General features: G+C 41.9%; 1 protein-coding gene across 1 annotated transcript; it reads right to left on the reverse strand.

Moving 5' to 3' along the window:
* Nucleotides 1–8,051: 8,051 nt before the first annotated feature.
* LOC115788633 (C3a anaphylatoxin chemotactic receptor-like) lies at nt 8,052–11,721 on the reverse strand. The gene is made up of 2 exons (XM_030741755.1): nt 11,551–11,721; nt 8,052–8,872 (listed from the first exon to the last, which is right to left on the reverse strand). The coding sequence occupies exons 1-2, from the start codon at nt 11,719–11,721 to the stop codon at nt 8,054–8,056; spliced, it is 990 nt and encodes a 329-aa protein (XP_030597615.1). The 3' UTR covers nt 8,052–8,053.
* Nucleotides 11,722–14,414: the final 2,693 nt, after the last annotated feature.

The raw sequence follows: 14,414 nt of genomic DNA on the forward strand, positions 1-14,414 counted from the left end.
CACAAGGTCATGGAGGACACATGCGAGGACGCGCGCACACATCTTTAGTAAACACACAACACTTCACCGGTTAATCTAAACATGAGCACACTCAAGTTTGTCTCATGGAATGTACGCGGAGTTGGTTCAAGGGAAAAGAGAGTGAAAATTATTAATCGGTTAAATGATTTACAGGCTGACGTTGTGTTTCTACAGGAGACACATGTGTCCAAAACATCTGCGCACACACTCTCCTCTCCACAGTTCCCTCACATGTACTCAGCCTGCTACAACTCCAAACAAAGAGGTGTAGCCATATTGATTAACAAAAAGATAAACTGCATCATTAGAAATACTACATCAGACCCAGAAGGTAGATTTATAATACTCAATTTAACTATTCAAAATATAGATTTATGCATTGCTAGTATATATGGGCCAAATGTTGATGACCCCTCCTTCTTTCATACCTTCTTCACTTTACTGTCCGATCACTCTGACACCACACTTATAATAGGAGGAGACTTCAACCAGGTACTTAATGCAGATATTGACAGGCTCAGTACAGCAGTGAGTCAGAGGAACTGGCAGTCTGCAGACATTCTTAAACAGTACATGAAGGATTTTGGTCTTTGCGATGCTTGGCGTTCACATCACCCCACTCTGAAAGATTATAGTTTTTTCTCACCAGTACACAAGTCTCACTCCCGCTTAGATTACTTTTTAGTTAGCAGCTCCATGATGATGGATATCACAGACACTCAGATTCACCCTATCACTATCAGTGATCATGCACCGGTGTCTATGTCTCTGACACAGAAAAGAGTCACACCACCAATCAGGAACTGGAGATTTAATACATCATTACTTAAAGAACAAGAATTCATTAATTATTTCAAAAAGGAGTGGTCAGCATATTTAGAAAATAATGATCAACCTGGAATATCACCATGTGTTCTTTGGGAAGCAGGAAAAGCAGTAATGAGGGACAAAATAATATCTTACTGCTCGCATAAGAAAAATAAAGAAAAAGCACAGAAAATTAAATCTTTAGAAACTGCCTATGCTGCTTCACCACAAGAACATATAATTAACAACATGAGGAAACTAAAACTGGAATTAAATGAAATAATTGATAAAAGGACACAATTCATGTTGCAGAGGTTGCGTTTAGAAAACTTCGAACATGGAAATAAATCTGGAAAATTTTTGGCTAACCAGTTAAAACTAAATAAAGAAAAAACAGCCATTTATTCTATTAAAGACTCAACTGGTAATATTACCCACGACCCACAACAAATAAATAACTCTTTTAGAGACTTCTACGAAGCCTTATACTCATCGCAGATTAATCCATCTGATGCTGAAATTGAAGAATATCTTAATAACATTAATCTACCTAAACTAAATGATGAACAGGCCGCGACTCTTGATTCGCCTCTTTCATCATCTGAATTTTACGAAGCAATACAGCATCTCCCAAATAATAAAGCCCCAGGCCCAGATGGTTTTCCAGCAGAGTTTTATAAAGAATTTTGGTCTGTACTAAGACCCTCTTTTCTCAGAATGGTGGCTCAGATTCAGAGCAATCATGCGGTCTCTCCAAACATGAACTCTGCTAACATTAGTCTACTTCTTAAACCAGGCAAAGACCCCACACTCCCATCCAGCTACAGGCCAATCTCTCTGATTAATGTAGACCTTAAAATAATTTGCAAAGTCCTTGCCAGAAGGTTAGAAAAAATCACTCCATCTATTATACATCCAGACCAAACAGGTTTTATCAAGGGTCGGCACTCTGCCAATAATACACGCAGACTGATAAATATAATAGATTACTGTTCTATTAATAAATTAGAAACCACAGTTGTCTCTTTAGATGCAGAGAAGGCATTTGATAGGGTAAATTGGAAATTTCTGTTAGCAGTTCTACACAAATTTGGATTTGGTTCATCCTTCAAAAACTGGATCAGAACATTATACAGCTCTCCAAATGCACGTGTTAGAACAAATTATCTTATTTCCCAAAGCTTCAGTCTGCAGAGAGGCACCAGACAGGGCTGCCCACTTTCTCCTTCACTCTTTGTCATTTTCATTGAACCACTAGCAGCAACAATCCGACAAAATGTAGATATTAAAGGAATTCAAACAGAAAACACAGACCATAAGATAAGCCTTTATGCTGATGATGTATTACTTTTCCTTGAGAACTCACAAACTTCTATTTTAAAAACAATCACACTTATAGATAAGTTCTCATCTATATCAGACTACTCCATCAATTGGAGTAAATCAAACGTCTTACCTCTAAATTGTAATTTTCAGAACACCACGACCACCTCACTACAATCTGGCAATATTAAATATTTAGGTGTTAATTTTTCCCCCAGGCTGTCAGACCTGGTATGGTTGAATCATATTCCTCTATTAAAAACAGTAGAGGATGATCTCACACGTTGGAACTCTCTACCTATATCTATCATGGGGAGAGTTGCCACAGTAAAAATGATGATCTTGCCTAAAATCAATTATTTGTTTTCACTGATCCCTAATAAACCTTCTGTTGCCTGGTTTAAATCTCTGGACTCAAACATTTCAAAATTTTTGTGGAAAAATAAAACCTCAAGAATAAGTTTAAAAACTTTACAAAAGCTAAAATGCAGTGGTGGTCTAGAACTCCCAAACTTTTATCACTATTTCTTAGCCAATAGATTACAGTATATTTCAAGATGGATCAAATCAAGCCCTTTAGACAGCCCATGGCTGGATTTAGAACAAACACTCTGTGGAAAAGTGAAAATCTCTGACTTACCTTTCATTAGCGTCAGTATTAAACATCATAGCGGTTTTAAAAGTCTTAACATAAACACCTCTCTGACAGCCTGGTGGGAATTCTTAAAGATAACAAAGTCTTCACTTATCCCATGTGAACTGACACCCATTTGGAACAATCCAGATATATGTCAGAAAAAAACAGTACTGAACTTCTCAACATGGCAAGAGAAAGGAATAAAGAATTTAGAACATGTTATTCACGATGGGACCTTTACTTCATTTGAAGAACTTATTTCCAAATATGAAATTAGCAATAGCAAATTTCTCGAATACCAGCAGTTGAGGTCTATCATACAGGCAAGGTTTAATTTAAATAATTTAAAATTAGAAACCCCTGTACTGGTAACAGAATTTCTAAATCTTTATACCCCTAAATTATTATCAAAAATATATAAGTTATTATTAAAAATTAATGATTCAATATCCCTCCCAACTACAAAATGGGAGCGAGATCTTTCCATTAACCCAGAGGAAAACTTCTGGACACAGATATGTTTAAACACTTTCAAAATGACTAAAAGTCCGAATTTACAACTTATACAATACAAAACTCTCCATAGAATACATTATACAGGACACAGGATGTTCCAAATGGGCCTCAGAGACACAAATATATGCACCCACTGTTCAGGCAACCATACTGAAAACTATATGCATGCAGTTTGGTCTTGTACACCTGTTCAGAGGTTCTGGCAGAGGATATGTGAGGAATTATCCACATGTTTTAATTGCGATATCCCAACATCACCAAAACTGTGCATTCTAGGTGATTTAAGTGAATTAAACATGGAAACAAATATATCACACATAGTTCTTACTACCTTATGCATCGCTAAGAAAACTATCCTCATGAATTGGAAATCAAAAAATGATTTATGCGTTACTCACTATAAGAATCTACTTTTAGACCACATTAGTCTGGAAAGAATGTCTGCCACCTCTAAAAATCAACTGGCAAAATTTGAATCTCTCTGGTCCCCACTGATCAGCTCCATCGCATGATGGGGGTGACGAGCTGTGGTCTGGTTTCATGGCGCGCCCGGTAGGTGGCTGGGGGTGGGCCGGGGGGGCCTGGGTGTCTGATGGCTCTGGCCTGGAGGCGGTGGCTACCGTTTTGTGGTTTCTGTGTCCGGGCCCTGGTTGTTGGTGGTGGGGACTTGGATGGTGCTCTTATGGTCGTGGGGTGTGGGGCTCGGGGTCCCGTGGTCCCGTGGTGGCGGTGCTGGCCCCGTCCGGGTGGCCGGCTTCCTCTGTGGGGGCCGGGGTGCGGGGGTCGGGGCCCTGGTGCCCGGGGTTGCCCGTTTCCTGGCTGGGCCCCTCCCTGCGCTGGAGGGGTCTGTGCCCCCTTGGGCGCGCCGCCGTGTGGGGTGGGTTGGCTGTGTCGGGGTGTCTGGCTGGCATTCCGGGATTCTGGGTGCCCTCCCCCATGGGGTGGTGGGGCGCTCAGGTGAGGGAGCAGCAGTTGCCCCACACGGGGCCAGTTGGTTCTGACTCAGGACCACTGTGTGCGTGTGTGTGTATGTGTGAGTATGTATGTGGGGGTGTGTGTCTGTGTGTGTGTGCGTGTGTGTGCGTGCATGTGTATGTGTGCGTACGTGCGTGTGTGTGTGTGTGCGATATTTGTTGTCCTTTGTATGCATGTGGGGTGTGTGTTGTGTCCTGTTTGCAGTGGGGGCAGTGGGTGCCGGCCTGGAGTACGGTGGCGTCCTGGGGGTGCGGTCACCTCAGGCCCTGGACCTGCCTTCCCTGGGCTGCGGGGGGGTGTAGGGAACTGGGGTGCCTAGTGAGCCAATAGCTAGCTGGCTCTCTTCCTCCGGGGGGTAGTCCTCTGCCTCCCGGTCATATTTATCCTGGCCCCTCCCCTCCTCCCACTCAGTTTAACATCACATTATGCACACATAGGTTCTCGGGAGTGGGGGGCTCGTGCTGCAGTGAGTAGGGCCATCACCTCGGCTCTGCTCGCTGTGCTGCGTGATGTCCCACTCCTCCTTTTTTAATTGCATTATACAGCTCACAACACATCATAGTACATATAGGGCCTTGGGGGGCAGGTGTGTCACACAGTGGTTAGTGGGTGGCACTGCTGAGGTGGCCCCACTTGTCTGTTCACTGCTGCCTGCACCTCAATTTTATTTACATTTTAGACATTGAGGGCCTTGGGGGGACAGTGTGGATGGGCGCTGTTATTCAGTGCTCATATTACATCTGTCCCTCCAATTTTAAAAGCACTGTAGTTTTCACACAGCCATACACATTCTTCTCAGTACATACATTCACATCACCCCCCCAACACGCTGAGTGGGAGGAGGGGGCGGGCGGGCCTTCTCACACCCCGGTTCCGTGCACCCCGCCTGGGATGGGGATTGGCTCATTGTTCGGGGCTGGGTTGGCTGCTTCCCTGGGTTGCCGCTGGCTTGGTGCTGGTACCCGCTCTCCCACATTAGGTGTCCATGTTTGTTACATGTGCGTATGCATGAGTGTGTGACTGGTGCATGCGAATGTGCGTGCGTGTGTATGTGCGTGTGACTGGTACGTGTGTGTGTGTGTGTACGTGCGTGCTTGTGAGAGTGTGTGTGTGTGGACAGCTGGGCCTGGGTTGGTGGCTTGCCGAGCCTTGGCACCTGTGGGACACGGAGGGTGGGAGTTACCCCTCCCTACCGCTCCACGCTGCTCCCCACTGGTCGTCACTGCCGCCCCTGGGGTGTGGGTGCCCGTGGGTCCCGGGATGTGTGGCCGGATGTCTCGGCATGGTTTTTGGCCTGCTCCCTTGGCGGCCGTGACCTGGGGGTGGCTTGGGCCTCTTTGGCGCGTGGGGGGGCTCTGCCGGGTGTCGGGCTGCTCTCGGGCGCTTGGGGCCTCGGGGGCCGCATGCCTGGCTCGTGCTGGGGGTGCCGGCCTGCCGGGGGGGGTGGGCTGCCCGTCGTCTCTGGCTCTCTGGACTCTAGCCCCTGGATTGTGGGGGTTCCGTCTGTAGCCTCCCTCCTTCCTCTTCTGGGGAGTGTACGCGGTTGCCATCGGGATGTGTGGCCCCAAGTCTTCTGAGCTCCTGTGCTGTGGATGGCCTGGGTCCCCTGGGTCCTTCCCTATCTGCCTCTGGATCGCGGGGGGCATGGTTGCAGTTTCTCGCCCTCATTATCGAATACATTGCATGAGAAAGGCGCATACACACACATCACTACAAACAATAAACTTGTGTGTATGTGTGTGTGTGTGTGTGTGTGTGTGTATGTAGGTGCATATGGGTGTGTGTATGGATGTGTGTGTGTGTGTGTGTGTGTGTGTGAGTATATCAACCCCTTTTATTTTTTTATTTTTTATTTTTTTTCTATCTCCTTTCTTCCCCCCCCCCCCCCCTTTTCTCCCCCCCACCTCTTGTTCTTGCCCCTTCCTTGTTGCCTGTCAGACTTGGCATGAATAACTAAATAAAAAGATAAATAAATAAAAATAAAATTGCAAACATTAACAAGAAGAGCCTATAGGAAACATATAGAGCTGTTCTTGTCAAAGCAAATATGTTTGGCACATCAGTGCATTCGGATCATCATTCCGATTGTGAAAGATGCCAGACATGACAGGCTAAAAAAAAAAAAAAAAAAAAAAAAAAAGAAGGGTGTTCTGAAACACTTGTTATGTTCGACATATAACAACAATAATTTGGCCCTAAATTGACTCTAAATTCTAAATTTATGTACAGCACTTTGGTCAACTGTTGTGTTAAATGTGCTATATAAATAAATGTGACTTGACTAAAAGAAAAGAAGAGATTCAGAAGCAAGTTGATTGGGGAAGAAAAAAAAACTATAGCACATGAAGTCCAAGCAGAAAACAAAGTCCAACACAAGTCTAGAATATATAGAAAAAACTTGTACATCATGAATGTGGATCATCCAGATTTATTCACACCACCTGGTTAAATACCTCAGAGCCCTCGATTACAGTCAGCCTCTCTGTCTTCATGTCAGCCAATATACACAATCTGCCAGACAGTGAAGAGATCAGGCCACATCCATTTAATGTATGAAAAAATCAGTATCAGTCACTTTCTTTTATGGCAGGACCCATAGCTCTATGCTGAACCTCTGCAGGGAGACAAGAAAGTCTGAAAACCCTGTGTAATATTATGGAATTGACTAGTGACTGACTCATTAATAATTTAATCAGTCATAATAATACTACAAGGTAAGGCTGTCATTGCTGGTGTGAAATGACAAGCAAATGTGTGAAATTACTCTTTGTGTTACATATGTGTACATATGCCTTTTCATGATACCAGCCATGAGAAGCTGCTCTGAAGCATGCCAGCAGGCGTCCCATCTGTCCTCTGTCCTCTGTCACTGAGCTGTGTACTTATGGGTAAAGTAGTGGTCAGAGGTAGTAGATAGGCCTTTTTATTTCTACATTTGCAATGCTGCCACGTTCCCCTGCTGACATGTTCACTTTAACATAGTGAATATAAAAAAAAATGCTTACCATTCCTTGCACCATAAAATAAATGTTTTTGGTGTACTGGTTTTGGGTTTGACATATTTTGGTTATGATTTTACAAGTTTGATCAGACACCCAACTCCTCTGACTGAAATCCAGCTCTAAGCTGTAACACAGCCTCAACCTTGTTTTTTTCCCTCCACTTGTGTGTGAGTGTGTGTGTACAATGTCACCATCCTTGTATATTAATTATTTTATTTTTTAAAGAACATTTTTAGTCTGCAGCTGTGTCAAAATTATTTAACACAATTGTACTGAGTTATTGTCTACTGAAAAACTGTTATCAAAAAAACACCAATAAAAAGAATGTGTGTAGAATAACAACATATCATTGATTAAAAAGTTGCAACAGTAGGATTTATGACAGTATAACCAATTACAAGTTAAACTAACAAGCAATAAAAATCAAATCATTGTATTCCTTTCCCTTTAAAACAATTGGGGCATTTGGTTTTTTGTTTTGTTTTTTAATAACAAACTGTACCCACAGACTGTCTGCTAGGTTTCATTTTTACCATTTCTTTTCACTTTGCTGGCCTTCTCAGCCATGTTTATGATGCTGTTACCTTTTGAAGCATTTTCATTGTAATTGCATTACAATAACAATAATAATTTGGTTTGCCAATCATGAGATCTGGTTTCCAGTTTTAGTTAGTAAAACACAAAAACATCAGGATAACTGAGAAACTTAGACCTCAGCTACACCCGCTGGTGTCTGACTCCTTAAAGGAGTACTGCATTTCAACCCAGAGCTTTAATCCAAAGAGTGATCAGTGGACTGAGTAATCTGGCCACCTGTATCCTCTGCCAGAGCCCTTCTATAAACTCTCGTTAGAGAGAGTCTAAACCCCTCCCTAACTTTTAGTCCCATGAAGAAGTACAACAGTGGGTTCATGCAGCTGTTAAAGTAGGCAACACATATTGCTACAGGAAACCAGATTTTCACCACTGCATTGTTATTGTCCACCATTTTCACCATTTGGAGGCAGTGGTAAGGTGCCCAGCACAGGAAGAAGGCAATGACTAAACTTGCTAGTATACGCAGGGGGCGGGACTTCCCTGATAGGCGGGTGCGTCGGATGCCCAACCCAGCCAGGGTGTAACAGACGAGAATGACTATGAAGGGAATTATGAAGCCGCACAAGAAGCGAATGGAGTAGAGAGCAACTTTGGTGCTGTTGTAATTTGCTTCCTTATTTATTTGGTTTACAGAGCACTTAGTCAGATTGTTCTTGTACGTGTAGATTTTGCGGTGGATGAAGTAGGGAATGCTGAAGAGGATCGCTGCAGTCCAGATGAGGACTGCCACCACCCTCGCTGCCCACAGGGTGCGTCGACGCTTTGTGAAGACTGGGTACCAGATGCAGACCATTCGATCCAGACTGATGACAGCCAGTAAAAAAACAGAGCAGAACATGTTGGCGTATTTGAAGAAGCCGTTGAACTTGCAGAGGAAGAGGCCAAAAGGCCAGTGCTCAAACAAGAACATCTTAGTGAGAGACAATACTCGTGTGAAGCAGAAGATCAGGTCTGCTATGGCCAAATTCACCAGCCACACACTGGTGACTGTTGGCTGAAGAAGAAGAACAAAACAAGGTGGAGAAGAGAGATGAAAAATCAAGCATTATTTACATAAAGTAAGTAACCAGACTGGGATGTTTTTGGCCTACTGACTGGCCATTATCAGTTGTACAATATCACTATTCAACACCCCCTCTACCTTATTATCAAACTAAGGCAGCTGCTGTCATCAATAGCAACCAGTAATAAACCATAACACAGATTATACAGTGGCTTGCAAAAGTATTCATACCCCTTGAACTTTATTTTGTCACATTACAACCACAAACATAAATATATTTCACTAGAATTTAATGTGAAAGACCAACACAAAGTGGTTACAATTGTGAAGTGGAAAGAAAATTATACATGATTCAAAACATTTTTTACAAATAAAAAACTGTATAGTGCGGTGTGCAAAAGTATTGAGCCCCCTTTTCTCTGAGTGCAACCAATTGATTCAGAAGTTGCCTGATGACTGCTAATGACTACAAAGAGTCCACCTGTGTGTAATCTAATCTCAGTACAAATGCAGCTGCTCCGTGACGGCCTCAGAGGTTGGTTAAGAGAAAATTGGGGAGTAAACAGCATCATGAAGTCCAAAGAACACAGCAGACAGGTCAGGAAGAAGGTTGTGGAGAAGTTTAAAGCAGGCTTAGGCTATAAAAAGATTTCCCAAGCTTTGAACATCTCACAGAGCACTGTTCAATCCATTATCCAGAAATGGAAAGAGTACGGCACAACTGTAAACCTACCAAGACAAGGCCGTCCACCTAAACCTACAGGCCGAACAAGGAGAGCACCGATCAGAGATGCAGCCAAGAGGCCCATGGTGACTCTGGACCAAATGCAGAGATCCACAGCTCAGGTGGGGGAATCTGTCCACAGGACAACTATTAGTTGTGCGCTGTACAAATGTGGTCTTTATGGAAGAGTGGCAAGAAGAAAGTCATTGTTAAAGAAAACCATAAAAAGTCCCATTTGCAGTTTGCCAGAAGCCATGTTGGAGACACAGCAAACATGTGGAACAAGGTGCTTTGGTCAGAGGAGACCAAAATTGAACTTTTAGGCCAAAATGCAAAACGCTATGTGTGGCGGAGAATTAACACTGCACATCACTCTGAACACACCATCCCCACTGTCAAATATGGTTGTGGCAGCATCATGCTCTGGGGCTGCTTCTCTTCAGCAGGGACAGGGAAGTTGGTCAGAGTTGATGGGAAGATGGATGGAGCCAAATACAGGGCAACCTTGGAGGAAAACCTGTTGGAGTCTGCAAAAGACTTGAGACTGGGGCGGAGGTTCACCTTCCACCAGGACAACGACCCTAAACATAAAGCAGGGCTACAATGGAACGGTTTCAAACCAAATATATTCATGTGTTAGAACGGCCCAGTCAAAGTCCAGACCTAAACCCAATCAATAATTTGTGGCAAGAGCTGAAAACTGCTGTTCACAAACGCTCTCCATCTAATCTGACTGAGCTTGAGCTGTTTTGCAAAGAAGAATGGGCAAAAATTTCAGTCACTAGATGTTCAAAGCTGGTGGAGACAAACCCTAAAAGACTTGCAGCTGTAACTGCAGCAAAAGGTGGTTCCACAAAGTACTGACTCAGGGGGGCTCAATACTTTTGCACACCACACTTTTCAGTTTTTTATTTGTAAAAAATGTTTTGAATCATGTATAATTTTCTTTCCACTTCACAATTGTAACCACTTTGTGTTGGTCTGTCACATTAAATTCCAGAGAAATATATTTATGTTTGTGGTTGTAATGTGACAAAATATGGAAAAGTTCAAGGGGTATGAATACTTTTGCAAGCCACTGTACTTCAAAATCCCACAATATAGTGAATACTCTGTGAATCAGACTTAAATATATATTTTTTTAAAACAGTAATACAGTGAAGCCGCAATAAAGGAAAAACGATATAACGAGGGAAGACTGTACAGCTTTATCTGTCCATGAAGCCAGATGACACACATCAATTAGTTAAACTGCAGGAATGTCTTAAAGACATAAAGGCCTGGGCAACCTCTAATTTCCTGCTATACAGCTCCCAGCTTGGATTCAGGAGACAGACACCCTCTCTATTTTTAAGATTAGGCTTAAAACTTTCCTTTATGATCAAGCTTATAGTTAGGGCTGGATCAGGTGACCCTGAACCCTCTCTTAGTTATGCTGCTATAGGCCTAGGCTGCTGGGAGGTTCCATGATGCACTGAGTGTTTCTTTTTCATTCACCTTATTTACTTTGTTTATTCTCCACTCTGCATTTAATAATTAGTTATTATTAATCTCTGGCTCTCTTCCACAGCATGTCTTTTGTCCTGTCTCCCTCCTCTCACCCCCAACCAGTCATGGCAGATGATGCATGTCCCTGTATTTATCATAATTCCTAGTATCCCAGTTAGTTTTCTGGACATTATTTGCACAGCTGCCAGAAATGTTTACAAACACAAACACGTTTACAAATGCTGTGGCTTTCACATGTATCTGTTGTGAAACCATCTGTAAAGCTCAGAGGATCTTATCAAAATTACCAAAAATATTTACTGTCTTTACTGAAGCTTTCTTGAAGGGAGTTGTAAAATATGGTACAGAATAAATATGATAGTTTTCACTAAGCTTTTGCTAAACAGATTACTGACAAGCTCAGAAGGTATTTGAAACATATACACTTTATGTCCACCTTAATTTTGAATCCTGCCACCCAGATGACCACCGAGTTCCCCGTGACGCCGAACACAATGGTCAGCATGTAGAAAATGATGCTGAGATTGTCCAAGTTGTTCACAACAGTTGCCTGGTCATCCTTAGGAGGGTTGAGTGTGTGGGTGGGCAGAGAGGCATTCGGAAACATATTGTGGCTGCGATCAGAGAAAACAGAAAAAGAACAAAATGTAACTGGCCTTCTTGTCCTGCATTTGGGTCATCCTCACACTCATATGATTTCTCATGGAGTACTTGTACAGCTGTGGTAAATGTACACCCTCTTCCAATTTTAAGGTTTTATGTATCAAGTTTTTACAAAAGTAAGATGCTGCTCAGTGGGTCTCATAAAATAGGTCAATACAACTTCAGATGAACTACAAAAACACAAGATATTGTATGCATCTTTGTCATTATTTATTTAACAAAATCAAAGCAATGATGCAGATGTAGTGTGTGAAAAAAATTAGTACAGTACACCCTTTTTGCTTCTATTAAGAATTAAGAGGGTAAGAAGCAACTAGGTGCTGCTAAAATGGACTTGATTAACAAATGATAATATAAGTGAATACCTCTATAAAAGCAGAAACCTTGGCAGGCTGCTAGTCTGGAGCATTCCAAGGAGGAAAAACATCAGCAGTGATCTTGGAAATCACTTCAAGATTAAGAAAAGTCCGGTTGTGAGAGTTTAAAGGAGCACATAATGTACCAATCATGCTCTTAATTTCCTCATAAATCACCCAAAAAGAGTCTATAATGAAAATGGAAAGAGGACCAAGAGAGATTAATTTGAAATATATGTGGACTTACGATTGCACAAAAACCTTTTTGAACTGTGGCGGCCAAAACTGTCATTAATTAAGATGTTGGCAAAGGCTTGGTTGATAAAACAAGATATGTTTTGGAACATGATATGTTACAAATGAAGACAGATCTGTAGCGCTTCAAAGAATAAGCTGTTGCGCACAGATGTGGTTTCTGCAGTTTAGAGAAGCAAAGCTGCTGCAGTCAAAGGGGAAATGAACATGACACGGCAGAGACCATACAAGGAGAAAAAAACAAACACCACCTAGTGATTGTATCTTTCTAACAGCCAGTTAAATTAAAGTTTACATCTATATTTCCAGACATGACTAATATAGTTCAAATTGAAGACTTTGAAGGAAGGGGAGCAAAAAAATCTGTGGCACCAGTTCACTGTTGGTTCAAAATAAGGTCACAACTCTTTCCTTCCTTCCTTTAGTTTGGTGTTGCATGAAAAGTGTTTTTGCACAACATTTTGATGTCATGGTGAAGTTGATCACCAGCCTGTATTTTATGAAATATCGGTACATCAATTTATCCTTTTAAACATTTCCATGAAAATACATCAATCAGGAATAACATTGTAACCACTGACAGGTCCATCCATACATCCATTCATTTTCTTCCACTTTTCACGGGCAGGGTCGTGGGGGCAGCAGCCTAAACAGAAGCCCAGACCTCCCTCTCCCCAGCCACCTCCTCCAGCTCATCTGGGGGGGACCCCAAGACATTCCCAGGCCAGCTGAGAACTATAAACTCTCCAGTGTGTCCTGGGGTCTGCCTCGGGGCCTCCTCCCAGTAGAATATTCTCAGAACACCTCATCCAAGAGGTGCCCAGGGGGCATGCTCAACTGCTCCTCCTTTTGTGTTACAGTTAGTGTGGCTTTCAAATTCATGTTTCAGTGTCACCTGGAAGAATGCTTTGTCCCAGCACAACATACATTTTTAAGAGACCTGTGAGGTGATGTGTTACTATGACAAGCAATTAAATTTAGCTTTAGAAAATATGGTAATTGCTGTAGTTTAGCCACAGACTTTTTCAAGCACTACCCAAGAGTTTTTATTGTCCAATAGATCAATAGATTATTTTTCACGAGGTATTTCACAAACAAGTTCGAGACTGTGTTGTTAGACAAGATAATGACAGGTTATTATCAAATGCTATCTTGCCAGCATTCAATAATAATGTAGTACTCAGTCCTTTTGTCGAAATATAGTTACTTCAAAAGATGAGGTGTTAAATGCCAAAATCAAAGCCACAAAACAAATGAGTGATATCATGGCATCTATATTTGTCTTTTATATACAGTCCATGTTTTCTCTGAGTAATCATAAATTATGTTTGTTTGCCTGACACACTGAGTTTTGTGTAACTCATTACATTTTAAGTTGAAGACATGTCTTTGAGGATAGACTTAGATCACTATATGCATTTAATGCTACATTTAGCGAAACAGTTTAGTCGAAACAGAGGTAAAAGTATACAGACGTGTTAGAATGAATGATCTGTGTGATACTGTGAGCTGAAAGATGCAGTCTGGAGATATGTGAGACTTGCATTAATTTGTTAAAAGTGCTATAATGTGTTTGCCTTTGAGTGATGAAGTGTTGGACATTATAAGTACAAACACTATTCACAATCTGCTTACAGACCAGTCAAAATATACGAAGACAGTTACCACCAGTGTCAAAGGTTTGTTTTCTGCTCTGATGATAGCACGTGCACAGCAGACCGAATTACTGTGTTTTATGCCACAGTTGTGCAGGTTGTACCACACAGTCATCATGTTTCCCTCAGAATGTCATATCATAGAAGATAAAGGTAATGCCCACAAAAACTTTTTTTTTTTAATGAATGTGATATTATGCATGTCTATTCTCAACATATCAAGAATGAATGTACAAAATGTTCAAATCTGATCATGAATTCATTGCTGCATAAAAGGAAAAAAAAGGCAGTTTATTTAGTCTGTTTTTCTAATTTAGCTGCACATTTTACCAACACTTACTAACAGTGCAATATGACTTCAATCAAAAACC

The sequence above is a fragment of the Archocentrus centrarchus genome, chromosome 11 (assembly GCF_007364275.1).
Source record: "Archocentrus centrarchus isolate MPI-CPG fArcCen1 chromosome 11, fArcCen1, whole genome shotgun sequence".
NCBI lineage: Eukaryota > Metazoa > Chordata > Actinopteri > Cichliformes > Cichlidae > Archocentrus > Archocentrus centrarchus.

What these genes read in the sequence shown, in the direction of transcription:
- LOC115788633 (XM_030741755.1), bottom strand. Translation starts at nt 11,721, where the DNA reads ATGTTTCCGAATGCCTCTCTGCCCACCCACACACTCAACCCTCCTAAG. An exon ending in TGGCAGGATTCAAAATTAAG is followed by an intron (nt 8,873 to 11,550) that starts GTGGACATAAAG and finishes CTTCTTCTTCAG; the next exon opens with CCAACAGTCACCAGTGTGTG.